We start from the raw sequence: 14,554 nt of genomic DNA, 5'->3' as shown, positions 1-14,554 counted from the left end.
ACAATACCAGTCAAGAGTTTGGACACACCTACTCATTCAAGGGTTTTTCTTTAATTTTACTAGTTTCTACATTGTAGAATAATAGAGAAGACATCAAAATTATGAAATCATACATATGGAATCATATAGTAAGCAAAACAGTTTTAAACAAATCAAAACATATTTTATATTTTACATTCTTCAAAAAGCCACCCTTTGTTTGATGACAGCTTTGCACACTCTTGGCATTCTCTCAACCAGCTACACTTGGAATGCTTTTCCAACAGTCTTCAAGGAGTTCCAACATAAACTGAGCACTTGTTGGCTGCTTTTCCTTCACCCTGCGGTCCAACTCATCCCAAACCATCTCAATTGGGTTGTGGTCAGGTTATTGTGGATGCCAGGTCATCTGATGCAGCACCATCACTCTCCTTCTTGAGCAGATAGCCCTTATACAGCCTAGATGTGTGCTGGGTCATTGTCCTGTTGAAAAACGAATGATAGTCCCACTAAGTATAAACTAGATAGGATGGCGTATCGCTGCAGAATGCTTTGGTAGCCATGCTGGTTAAATGTGCCCTAAATTCTAAATAAATCACCGACAATGTCACCAGTAAAGCACCCCCACACCCCACACCAGCTCGGGGTCGCCACCAATGGAACCCGGGGGTGCGTAGCTAACTCGTCGAGCTTCCATGCCCTAGCTGGCTCGAGAGGTTTCCTTGCTTCGTTTGGTTCGGATGGTGCCCATCCCACGTCGTGCCTCAGCCGGATTGTCAGTTCTTATTCGCCCAGCCCTGCATCACGCACTCCTTCCATCCATTACGCACACCTGCCTTCCCTCGTCACGCGCATCAGCGATATTGGACTCACCTGGACTCACTCATCACTTGTTATTACATCCCCTATATTTGTCAGTTCCCCAGCTCTGTTCCCCCCTCCTGTCTCAGCCTCCAGTATTTATGCTGCAGTAGTTTATGTGTCGGGGGGCTAGGGTCAGTTTGTTATATCTGGAGTACTTCTCCTGTCCTATTCGGTGTCCTGTGTGAATCTAAGTGTGCGTTCTCTAATTCTCTCCTTCTCTCTTTCTCTCTCTCGGAGGACCTGAGCCCTAGGACCATGCCCCAGGACTACCTGACATGATGACTCCTTGCTGTCCCCAGTCCACCTGGCTGTGCTGCTGCTCCAGTTTCAACTGTTCTGCCTTATTATTATTCAACCATGCTGATCATTTATGAACATTTGAACATCTTGGCCATGTTCTGTTATAATCTCCACCCGGCACAGCCAGAAGAGAACTGGCCATCCCACATATGCTCTCTCTAATTCTCTCTTTCTTTCTCTCTCTCGGAGGACCTGAGCCCTAGGACCATGCCCCAGGAATACCTGACATGATGACTCCTTGCTGTCCCCAGTCCACCTGACTGTGTTGCTGCTCCAGTTTCAACTATTCTGCCTTATTATTATTCGACCATGCTGGTCATTTATGAACATTTGGACATCTTGACCATGTTTTGTTATAATCTCCACCCGGCACAGCCAGAAGAGGACTGGCCACCCCACATAGCCTGGTTCCTCTCTAGGTTTCTTCCTAGGTTTTGGCCTTTCTAGGGAGTTTTTCCTAGCCACCGTGCTTCTTCACCTGCATTGCTTGCTGTTTGGGGTTTTAGGCTGGGTTTCTGTACAGCACTTTGAGATATCAGCTGATGTACGAAGGGCTATATAAAATGAATTTGAAATTTGATTCTGCATTGATTGTCTTTTGTTTGTGTTACCTGTTTGCTGACGCTGTTCCTTTCTCGTTCCATGTCCCTTATTTATTAAATGTTTTACTCCCCGTACCTGCTTCGTCTCTCCAGCGTCATTCCATGTGACATGATTAGGATGAATAACATCTGACATTACCTTTTTAATTCTATACACTATGACATTTGCTAGAATTTTGGCATCACAACACTGGAGTGTAAGCGGCGTCCAATTTTTTAGGTGGACTGGATCTTTATAGTTACCACCTGGGTCCTGTTTCAGCAATAGTGAAATCGGACCTTCTTGCTGAGTATCTGATATTCTACCATTTTTATAGAAGTAGTTAAAACATGCTAATAATGGTCCTTTGAGTACATCAAACAATATTTGAAATACCTCAACTGGTATGCCATCAAGCCCTGGCGTTTTTCCGGACTTGAAGGCTTTAATTGCATCTAGAAGTTCCTCCTCTGTAGGTCTTTCTGTACAGCTGTTACACTATTAATAAATAAATAAAATCCGTCAATTAACTTCAAAAGACTGAAATTAAAACATATGCTTAAAATACTTTGCCTCCTTTTTCAAAATATTGTTTGTTGAATCCTGGATGACTGTCATTTGTACATTATTTTTAGTAGCATTTCTATGTTGACGATAAAACAATTACTTGGTGTATTTTTACTCATATCCCATACAGTTCGCTTTATTTTTAATATTATATTACGCTTGATCTTTCTTGAATAAGTTCCTCCATTTTGTCACGCCCTGACCTAAGTTATCTTTGTTTTCTTTATTATTTTGGTTTGGTCAGGGTGTGACAAGGGTGGTATGTGTGTTTTTGTTATGTCTAGGGTTTTTTGTATATCTATGGGGTTTTGTTATGTCTCGGTAAATGTAGGTCTATGGTGGCCTGAATTGGTTCCCAATCAGAGACAGCTGTTTATCGTTGTGCAGTTTTGTTACACAAGTTTTAAGGGAGTGTGCAAATGGCATGCTGACTGCAGGAATATCCACCAGAGCTGTTCTCAGAGAATGTACTGTTCATTTCTCTACAATAAGTTGTTTTAGAGAATTTGGCAGTACGTACTACCTGCCTCACAACCCCAGACCACGTGTAACCACGCTAGCCCACGACATCCACATGCGGCTTCTTCATCTGCAGAATCGTCTGAGACCAGCCACCTGGACAGCTGTTGAAACTGTGGGTTTGCACAACCAAAGGATTTCTGCACAAACTGTCAGAAACCATCTCATGGAAGCTCATCTGCTTGCCCGTCATCCTCACCAAGATCTTGATCTGACTGCAGTTCAGCGTTGTAACTAACTTCAGTGGGCAAATTCTCACTTTCGGTGGCCACTGGCACACTGGAGAAGTGTGCTCTTCATGGTTGAATCCAAGTTTCAACTGTACCGGGCAGATGGTAGACAGTGTGTATGGTTATGGTATGGGCAGGCATAAGCTATGGACAATGAACACAATAGCATTTTATTGGTAGGAATTTGAATGCACAGAGATATAGTGACGAGATACTGAGGCCCATTGTTGTGCCATTCATCCGCCACCATCACCTCATGTTTCAGCATGATAATGCACGGCACCATGTCGTTGAAGATCTGAACACAATTCCTGGAAGCTGAAAATGACCCAGTTCTTCAATGGCCTGCATACTCACATGGCACTCATTGAGCATGTTAGGGATGCTCTGGATCGACGTGTACGACAGCACGTTCCAGTTCCCACGAATATCCAGCAACTTTTCACAGCCATTTAAGAGGAGTGAGACAACATTTCACAGACCACAATCGACAGCCTGATCAACTCTATGAGATGGAGATGTGTCGTACTGTATGAGGCAAATGTGGTTACATCAGATAGTGTCTGTTTTTTAAATCCACGTGTAACTGATGTGAAATGGCTAGCTAGTCAGCGGTGGTGCGCGCTAATAGCGTTTCAATCGGTGAAGTCACTTGCTCTGAGACCTTGAAGAAGTGGTTCCCCTTGCTCTGCAAGGTGTCAGCTTCGTGGGTGTCAGTTGTCTATGTGTGCAGAGGATCCCTGGTTCGAGTCCGGGTAGGGGCGAGGGGATGGACGAAAGTTTAAACTGTTACAGACGCCCTTTTCTTTTTTAAGGGATCTGTGATAAACAGATGCATATCTGTATTCCCAGTCATGTGAAATCCATGGATTAGGGCCTAATGAATTCATTTCAATTGACTGATTTCTTTATATGAACAGTAACTCAGTAAAATCTTTGAAATTGTGGCATGTTGCGTTTATATTTTTTCTTCAGTGTAAAATGGACAATAACAAAGATGATCTATTATATTGACAAGATGGTCGACTGACTGCTCTAACAATGGAAAAGGTCCGCAAAAGACGCACTGGAGGAGGCGCGATCAGGTGGGAATATTTTAGCCAATGAGAGGACGCGTGTGAACAACAGGCACAACTCCGATATAAAATAGTTTTTCTCAAAGTTTCATATCACTACACTCATAACAACCTAAGCATTATGAAACTTCTAGATCAAATAAGCCTCACCTTTCAACATAGCAATTCACTTTTACCTTGAGCAAATTCTATACTCATTGCCCCCGATACAAAAACTCCTCACTTGTTAACACTTATTTTCTCACTGACAGATTTTGGGCAGAGCCGACCCTCTCGCTTAGCCTCTACGCTAGCTTGAGATTCCCCCCCCAAAAAACGCCACTTGAATACATCTATGACCAGAAGTGTCTTTTTCGTAGCTGGTTAGGGTCATTTACAGAGCAGGTTAGGTAAATGAAGGTAGCAGGTTAGGATAATTAACATAGCAGGTTAGTAGAATTAGGTTAAGGTCAGGAAAGGAGTTAGACTTAAGGTTAGTGAAAATGCTCTCCTAACCTGCTACGAAAAGTCACTTCCAGTTGTAGCATATTTTTAGGGAAATCCACACTAGCTTCGCCCTCATGCGGGTGCTAGTAAACTAGCAAGAATGCTAGGTAGCTTATGGCTACTAGGTATCAACAGCCAATCCAGTAGGGGCTGGCAGGTATAGTGAGCTTCGATTGGTCAATGGCGCCGCAATATTGTTGAGTACTTGCATACATTTCAACTTTCCCCAATTTAGGTCCCGCCGTGATGATGGTCTTGCGCCCATGCTTGCACTGCCCAATGGTCCCCGCCCACTTCGCTTTCCCCCGCCCACTTCACTTTCCCCCATTGAAAATGAATGGCTTCCGATGTTTCATGGTTGTCACTATCTTCCATAGCCACAAAGTCATAAACCCTGCCCATTACTACAATGTATTATTAATTATTATTAACCTAACAACCATAGCCCTAACCTTAACCACACTGCAAACCCTAAGACTAAAAAGCTATATTTTTGTAGCCAATTTTGACTATGGTTTTGGAATCTGACTTTGTGGCTATGGAAGCTTGTGGAGACCATGTTTCATCGCCCCCTGTGCAAAGCTGCGAAGTTGGCCAAACACATTAAGTTAGCCAAACACATTAAGTTAGCCAAACACATCACGGATGAGGCATAATTCACTTCTGTTTAATTTAAATAACAACATTAAACCCTTGTTTAGCATGATCTGGTCCAATTGTGGCATCTTTGCCATTTTTTTTAATCCGTTTGCATCAGTTTCAATGGGGAACTTTTATTTTGAATGCAAACTGCCGATCCCACACTTGTTGCTCACGCTAATGTTGTTCACGACACACACGTGGCTACACCAACCACAAACCGGAGGACTGGGAGACGCTTGGCTTGGTTCGAGCGCAGCGTTGAGTGAGAGAGGGGATAGCTCGGAATAGTCAGGGCTAAACTTTCAGGGAGTGTGACGAGCAGGTCGTGAATAAATTAAACGGGTCACCATCCCCCGTATTCATTCCCAGCAAGGTAAGAGTTTAGTGAATGTGTGATTATTGAATTATTTCACAAACATTGGATAGATGAACGATTTCAGTTTGATATTAGCCTATTTGTTGGCGGTGAATTTGGATAAGCGCTCTTTGAGTGCCCCCAAGTAGTGACATGAGTACGGAACTCGATAGAGCGCAACGTCGCTTGACATGACACTTGGGGCTTGTTGCTGTTGGTGACAGTTGCAACTGCACATTTAGAATTTAGATTATATTTGACAGCCTAATTTATCCCAAGAAATCCTTTGCTTTTTCGGTTTTTAATGTCCCCGCATAGAGCGCCAACTTTATCCAATTCTCCGTTGGCATGGAGGGTATGGATGTGACATATTACGTCACCACTTGTTCTCTATTCTCTGTGGAGAGGAAATCCTGTGAAGAGAGTGGCACGAGACGCGTTCACTGACCTATTATAAACAATTTATCACGTTGACATATTTTGTTATTCATCCACAATTTATTTTGTATTTAGACCCACTTCTTAAGTCATCGGTATTTACAAAAAGTCGAGAGAGAGCGCAAAAGAAAGTTGCTGGAGAAAATTGAGGGCGTGCCTTTCTTTGCCAAATTCGAGAACTGTCTGTGTCTTATATCAAATCAAATAATTGAAAATAAACACCAAATCCTTTTGCGATAAAACGACTCTACAAAACGACTCTGTTTGAAGCTAAATCAAACTGCATGCGCTGCAAATTCCAGATTGGGGCGTTGTGCAGTGTGCTGAAGTTAAACACGAAACTGAATGCCCTCGATTACAGTGAAATGTAATAGTGAAACGTAATTTGACCATCATGAGAGAAAGTCAACATGTTGACTGCAGTAACTAGTTAAGCAAATACCTTATTATTATTATTATTATTATAAGTTGCTTTCAATATAGAGACTGCTTTCTATGTTTACCTGATATTAGTTTACAATGTGGGGCTATGATTTTAGTTTTGAACATGATTCTGTTATCGGCTACAAAAGTTGTATTTAGGCAGATACTAATTGTATCATAAACATCTATTATTATATATTTTTGTTTTAAATTGGTCAGTGTCAGATATTGAACTTAGTTGATGTTTATACTGAGGTTAAACTTCTACAAACTGGAGGGCCCGGTGCCAGTCTGTTTCAACAAAAACAGACTGGAACCCACCAGAGAAACTCTAGATCCTGCGCTTTTCTCAGATCAGTGATGAGAAACCTGTTTGACAAGGCACCCCTGACCCAATGGACCAATCCTTTTTAATACAACAAATCTGTATTGTCCCCAAAGACAGGTTCAGAAACATAGCCCTACAACTATAGCTTTGTTACCATAGCAACTATTACCATGTTATTTCCACTTTGTTATAATGTAAAGTGCTACCAACCAGTTTGCCAGGCCTCTTGGCCTCTATCCCTCCTTTGAAAAATAGGTATTTTGACTTCATTGGGACGACCAGGTAAAATAAAATAGAAATGGTCAAATATAAAATGTCCTTGTTTTGTGTTCTATCTAGATGGCAGACGTAGAGCTGGTGAAGAAGATGTTACGGGAGGTGCTGACGGCCAATAAGAGCGGACCCGGGGTGTCTTTGTCCCGCCTCCAGTCTGAATACAAGGATCTGACTGGTGAACAGATCCCTCATAAGCAGCTGGGTCATGGCAACCTGGACGCTCTGCTGCACAGCATGCCCAGCGTGGTCCGCATGGAGCGCAACCGCTCTGGGGAGGTGAGGAGAGAGTGTGTATATATACACACACACACATACACACACCAACAGAGAGATGTATGGATGAGCAGACAGACGGACACACACACACACACACACACACACAAACTGAGACACTAAGAGCGGGGTACCACCGGGTACATACACTCTTTAGCTCACACCAGCTGGATGCTAATCGTTCAGAATCATTGACTTTTGAAAACGTCATTTTCCAGCCAGTCAGCCACTGGATAAAATGAACAGTTCAAGCGTTCTAATCATCCCCTAATTACCAGTTCAAAAGTCAATGCAGACTGATAATGTAGCTATTAGCTAACTGTTGTTTGTGTGTGTGTGTGTGTGTGTGTGTGTGTGGGGGGGGGGGGGGGGGGGGGGTTCTCTCTTCCCTCTCCAGATGGTGTATTTCGCCTCAGTCTCTGGTGAGACTGCCCACGTCGCCAAGCTGGTGGCTCGCCAGCGTACCTCGAAGAAGACTGGACGACCCCAAATGGTCAACTGTCAGATGAGAGTGAAGCCTGCCGCCCCTCTCGTCCTCAACGGTAGGGCGTGTGTGTGGGGGGGGGGGGGTCTGACTGCCTAAATCCATCTTCTTTTTCCATAACCATTAGACTTGTAGACTTATAGAATTGCAAATTGGGTCTTATCTGAGTAGAGGAGGCTGTCACTGAATGCCTTTTATTGTATTAGCTGAGAGGGGAAATTCAAGTGTTTCGAAACTAAGATTTCACCTCATACTGATTCCATGGAATGCCACCTTTTGGATCAAAACTGGGGAACATTCAGTTAACTTATCAAATTACACAGACACTTGAGCTTGTTTTTAGAATACGCCTGAACTCAATGCCCTACATGAGTTTGCAATGGGACAATGATGTGGGACAATGTATGTACTTGATGTACAATTCTAAGTTGACAGGTTGAAAGATAATTTATAGATATTTATAGATATTTTGGGCCAGTCCAAAGGTACTAAGGTACTAAGAACTAAAGCCTCGTACAAGACCAGACGCTGTACCGACACATACACACTAAGAGTTTATTTCCAAAATGCTATATCCACCAATTTTTCACATTTATGTTTTTTTTTAAATCAGAAATGATTACTTATGGTTACATTAATGTATGTGTAAAATACTATTCTCAGATTTTTAATTCATAGATTTTAGATGTGTTATGAAAATGTTTTTTTTGTTGCTAAATGCTATATATCCATTGTTGACATGGAATGGAATGTCCATATCCTGTATGTTTGACTGTGATATGTGGTTGTCTCACCTAGCTATTTTAAGATGAATGCACTAACTGTAAATCTCTCTGGATTAGAGCATCTGCTAAATGACAAAACATGTCAAATGAAGATGTTTTACATACAGATCTCATATTTTAGTTTTTATTTTAATGTATAATTTGTGAAGTTCTTTATTACAAATGTAGTTATTTGTTATATTTGACTGTAAAACCTAGCAGTACTACTTGCAGTAGTATTTGTTGCTCTGAAACCATTAAGTGATAGATTTTAAACAAATACAGTGGGGCAAAAAAGTATTTAGTCAGCCACTAATTGTGCAAGTTCTCCCACTTAAAAAGATGAGAGAGGCCTGTAATTTTTATCATAGCTACACTTCAACTATGACAGAGAAAATGAGAAAAACAAATCCAGAAAATCACATTGTAGGATTTTTAATGAATTTATTTGCAAATTATGGTGGAAAATAAGTATTTGGTCACCTACAAACAAGCAAGATTTCTGGCTCTCACAGACCTGTACCTTCGTCTTTAAGAGGCTCCTCTGTCCTCTACTCGTTACCTGTATTAATGGCCCCTGTTTTAACTTGTTATCAGTATAAAAGACACCTGTCCACAACCTCAAACAGTCACACTCCAAACTCCACTATGGCCAAGACCAAAGAGCTGTCAAAAGACACCAGAAACAAAATTATAGACCTGCACCAGGCTGGGAAGACTGAATCTGCAATAGGTAAGCAGCTTGGTTTGAAGAAATCAACCGTGGGAGCAATTATTAGGAAATGGAAGACATACAAGACCACTGATAATCTCCCTCGATCTGGGGCTCCACGCAAGATCTCACCCCGTGGGGTCAAAATGATCACAAGAACGGTGAGCAAAAATCCCAGAACCACACGGGGGGACCTAGTGAATGACCTGCAGAGAGCTGGGACCAAAGTAACAAAGCCTACCATCAGTAACACACTACGCCGCCAGGGACTCAAATGCTGCAGTGCTAGACGTGTCCCCCTGCTTAAGCCAGTACATGTCCAGGCCCGTCTGAAGTTTGCTAGAGAGCATTTGGATGATCCAGAAGAAGATTGGGAGAATGTCATATGGTCAGATGAAACCAAAATATAACTTTTTGGTAAAAACTCAAGTCGTCGTGTATGGAGGACAAAGAATGCTGAGTTGCATCCAAAGAACACCATACCTACTGTGAAAAATGGGGGTGGAAACATCATGCTTTGGGGCTGTTTTTCTGCAAAGGGACCAGGACGACTGATCCGTGTAAAGAAAAGAATGAATGGGGCCATGTATCGTGAGATTTTGAGTGAAAACCTCCTTCCATCAGCAAGGGCATTGAAGATGAAACGTGGCTGGGTCTTTCAGCATGACAATGATCCCAAACAAACCGCCCGGGCAACGAAGGAGTGGCTTCGTAAGAAGCATTTCAAGGTCCTGGAGTGGCCTAGCCAGTCTCCAGATCTCAACCCCATAGAAAATCTTTGGAGGGAGTTGAAAGTCCGTGCTGCCCAGCAACAGCCCCAAAACATCACTGCTCTAGAGGAGATCTGCATGGAGGAATGGGCCAAAATACCAGCAACAGTGTGTGAAAACCTTGTGAAGACTTACAGAAAACGTTTGACCTCTGTCATTGCCAACAAAGGGTATATAACAAAGTATTGAGATAAACTTTTGTTATTGACCAAATACTTATTTTCCACCATAATTTGCAAATAAATTCATAAAAAAATCCTGCAATGTGATTTTCTGGATTTATTTTCTCATTTTGTACCTATGATGAAAATTACAGGCCTCTCTCATCTTTTTAAGTGGGAGAACTTGCACAATTGGTGGCTGACTAAATACTTTTTTGCCCCACTGTACGTGTCTGTCATTGAACAACCTCATTCCATGATTTGAGAGTGAAAAAACACACCTCTTTCAAAATTTCTTTATACAATAAAAGCTCATTTACAAACATTTCAGAAAATGGATATATCAAATCAAATTCAAATCAAATTTATTTATATAGCCCTTCTGTCACGCCCTGACCTTAGAGATCCTTTTAATGTCTCTATTTTGGTTTGGTCAGGGCGTGAGTTGGGGTGGGCATTCTATGTTTTTGTGTTCTGTTTTCTATTTCTTTGTGTTTGGCCGGGTGTGGTTCTCAATCAGAGGCAGCTGTCTATCGTTGTCTCTGATTGAGAACCATACTTAGGTAGCCTTTTCCCACCTGTGTCTTGTGGGTAGTTGTTTTCTGTTTTTGTGTCTGCACCAGACAGAACTGTTTCGGTCATTCTTTTTGTTGTTCAGTTCAAATAAAAAATATGTACACGTACCACGCTGCACCTTGGTCCTCATCTTCTTCCACCAACAGCTGTTACAGAACTACCCACCACCAACGGACCAAGCAGCGTGGTGAAAAGGAGGAATGGACATGGGAGGACATCTTGAACGGCACGGGATCCTACACATGGGTGGAGATCCTGCCTGGAAGGGATCGCCTCCCATGGGAACAGGTGGAGGCAGCCAGGAGAGCGGAGGAAGCAGGAAAAGGGAACCAGAGATACGAGGGAACACGGCTGGCAAGGAAGCCCAAGAGGCAGCCCCCCCCCCAAAACAACATTTGGGGGGCACACGGGCAGTGTGAGTCAGGAGTCAGACCTGAGTCAACTCCCCGTGCTTACCGTAAGGAGCCAAGGATGGAACCAGAGCCGGTCAGGGCGAAATTGGAGGTGAGCGACGGAAGCAAGGCAGAGACAGTGGAGAAGTTGATGGGGAGATTGGAGGAGAGAGTAATGAGGGAGTTGCTGTGTTGGTGCATGAGGCACGACATCCGCCCGACGGAGCGTGTCCTGGATTTGATGTCATCTGAGTCAGCTCTCCATACTCATCCTGAGGTGCGTGCTAGCCGTCTGGTAAAGACTGTGCCAGCCTCACACACCAGGCCTCCTGTGCGCCTCCCCAGCCCTGCACGTCTTGTGGCAGCTTGGCGCTACAGATCTCCAGTACGCGTTCTGAGCCCGGTGCGCTACATTCCAGCTCCCCGCATCTGCCGGGCTAGGGTGAGGATCAAGCCAGGACGGATGGTGCCAGCCCTGCTCTCCAGACCTCCAGTGCGTCTCCTCTGGCCAGGATATCCTGCGCCGGCTCTAAGCACGGTTTCCCCAGTTTGCCAGGAGAACCCAGTGAGGCCTGCTCCAGCTCCCAGCATGTGCCGAGCTAGACTGGGCATTCAGCCTGGAAGAGTGGTGCCAAGGCTACGCACCAGATCTCTAGTGCTCCCCTACAGCCCGGTCTATCCTGTGCCTCCTCCACGGACCAGGCCTCCAGTAGGTCTCCCCAGCCTGGTGAGTCCTGTGCCTGTTCCCAGAACCAGGTCTCCTGTGTGTCGCCCCCCTGTCCGGCGCTGCCAGAGTCGCCCCCCTGTCCGGCGCTGCCAGAGTCGCCCTCCTGTCCGGGGTCGGCGGCGAGGGTCCCTGCTCCAGAGGCGCCACCTAAGTGGGCCAAGCCTAAGCTGGAGCGGGGTCCACATCCCGCACCAGAGCAGCCACCGCGGATAGATGCCCACACAGACCCTCCCCTATAGGTTTAGTCTGCACATTTGGGGGGGGGGGGGGGGGGGGGGGGGGGGGGGGGGGGGGGGGGGGGGTACTGTCACATCCTGACCTTAGAGATCCTTTTTATGTCTCTATTTTGGTTTGGTCAGGGCATGAGTTGGGGTGGGCATTCTATGTTTTTGTGTTCTGTTTTCTATTTCTGTGTGTTTGGCCGGTGTGGTTCTCAATCAGAGGCAGCTGTCTATCGTTGTCTCTGATTGAGAACCATACTTAGGTAGCCTTTTCCCACCTGTGTCTTGTGGGTAGTTGTGTTCTGTTTTTGTGCCTGCACCAGACTGAAGTTCAAATACCACGCTGCACCTTGGTCCTCACCTTCTTCCACCAACAGCCGTTACACCTTCGTACATCAGCTGATATCTCAAAGTGCTGTACAGGAACCCAGCCTAAAACCCCAAACAGCAAGCAATGCAGGTGTAGAAGCACAGTGGCTAGGAAAAACTCCCTAGAAAGGCCAAAACCTAGGAAGAAACCTAGAGAGGAACCAGGCTATGAGGGGTGGCCAGTCCTCTTCTGGCTGTGCCGGGTGGAGATTATAACAGAACATGGCCAAGATGTTCAAATGTTCATAAATGACCAGCATGGTCAAATAATAATCACAGTAGTTGTCGAGGGTGCAGCAATTCAGAACCTCAGGATTAAATGTCAGTTGGCTTTTCATAGCCGATCATTAAGAGTATCTCTACCAATCCTGCTGTCTCTAGAGAGTTGAAAACAGCAGGTCTGGGAAAAGTAGCACGTTCGGTGAACAGGTCAGGATTCCATAGCCGCAGGCAGAACAGTTGAAACTGGAGCCGCAGCACGGCCAGGTGGACTGGGGACAGCAAGGAGTCATCATGCCAGGTAGTCCTGAGGCATGGTCCTAGGGCTCAGGTCCTCCGAGAAAGAGAGAATTAGAGAGAGCATACTTAAATTCACACAGGACACTGGATAAGACGGGAGAAGTAATCCAGATATAACAAACCGATCCTAGCCCCCCAAGACATAAACTACTGCAGCATAAATACTGGAGGCTGAGACGGGAGGAGTCAGGAGATACTGTGGCCCCATCCAATGATACCCCCGGACAGGGGCAAACAGGAAGGATATAACCCCACCCACTTTGCCAAAGCACAGCCCCCACACCACTAGAGGGATATCTTCAACCAACAACTTACCATCCTGAGACAAGGCCGAGTGTAGCCCACAAAGATCTCCGCCACGGCACAACCCAAGGGGGGGAGGGACCAACCCAGACAGGAAGATCACGTCAGTGACTCAACCTACTCAAGTGACGCACCCCTCCTAGGGACGGCATGAAAGAGCACCAGTAAGCCAGTGACTCAGCCCCTGTAATAGGGTTAGAGGCAGAGAATCCCAGTGGAGAGAGGGGAACCGGCCAGGCAGAGACAGCAAGGGCGGTTCATTGCTCCAGAGCCTTTCCCGTTCACCTTCACACTCCTGGGCCAGACTACACTCAATCATATGACCCACTGAAGAGATGAGTCTTCAGTAAAGACTTAAAGGTTAAGACTGAGTCTGCATCTCTCACATGAGTAGGCAGACCATTCCATAAAAATGGAGCTCTATAGGAGAAAGCCCTGCCTCCAGCTGTTTGCTTAGAAATTCTAGGGACAGTTAGGAGGCCTGCGTCTTGTGACCGTAGCGTACGTGTAGGTATGTACGGAAGGACCAAATCAGAAAGATAGGCCCATGTAATGCTTTGTAGGTTAGCAGTAAAACCTTGAAATCAGCCCTTGCCTTAACAGGAAGCCAGTGTAGGGAGGCTAGCACTGGAGTAATATGATCAATTTTTTTGGTTCTAGTCAGGATTCTAGCAGCCATATTTAGCACTAACTGAAGTTTATTTAGTGCTTTATCTGGGTAGCCGGAAAGTAGAGCATTGCAGTAGTCTAACCTAGAAGTAACAAAAGCATGGATGAATTTTTCTGCATCATTTTTAGACAGAAAATGTCTAATTTTTGCAATGTTACGTAGATGGAAAAATGCTGTCCTTGAAACAGTCTTGATATGTTCATCAAAAGAGAGATCAGGATCCAGAGTAACGCCGAGGTCCTTCACCGTTTTATTTGAGACGACTGTACCATCAAGATTAATTGTCAGATTCAACAGAAGATCTCTTTGTTTCTTGGGACCTAGAACAAGCATCTCTGTTTTGTCCGAGTTTAAAAGTAGAAAGTTTGCAGCCATCCACTTCCTTATGTCTGAAACACAGGCTTCTAGCGAAGGCAATTTGGGGGCTTCACCATGTTTCATTGAAATGTACAGCTGTGTGTCATCCGCATAGCAGTGAAAGTTAACATTGTGTTTTCGAATGACATCTCCAAGAGGTAAAATATATAGTGAAACCAATAGTGGTCCTA

At 44.6% G+C, this 14,554-nt stretch overlaps 1 protein-coding gene across 2 annotated transcripts in view; it reads left to right on the top strand.

Moving 5' to 3' along the window:
• The first annotated feature begins 5,454 nt into the window (after positions 1-5,454).
• tdrd7b (tudor domain containing 7 b) overlaps positions 5,455-14,554 on the top strand; it is a 30,980-nt gene continuing 21,880 nt past the window's right edge. Inside the window, exons 1-3 of one of the 2 annotated variants that reach the window (XR_005038598.1) lie at positions 5,455-5,618; positions 7,129-7,341; positions 7,736-7,880. Coding sequence is in view for 1 of the 2 variants with exons in the window: in XM_036957798.1 (XP_036813693.1) it covers positions 7,129-7,341; positions 7,736-7,880 (358 nt within the window). In the remaining variant the exon portion in view is untranslated. The remainder of the gene's footprint in view (positions 5,619-7,128; positions 7,342-7,735; positions 7,881-14,554) is intronic. The other variant, XM_036957798.1, reaches the window with a different exon arrangement.

Source organism: Oncorhynchus mykiss, chromosome 21, assembly GCF_013265735.2.
Source record: "Oncorhynchus mykiss isolate Arlee chromosome 21, USDA_OmykA_1.1, whole genome shotgun sequence".
NCBI classification, from domain to species: domain Eukaryota; kingdom Metazoa; phylum Chordata; class Actinopteri; order Salmoniformes; family Salmonidae; genus Oncorhynchus; species Oncorhynchus mykiss.
Note: the sequence above shows the minus strand (reverse complement) of the source record. Positions and strands in the feature narration are given on the sequence as shown.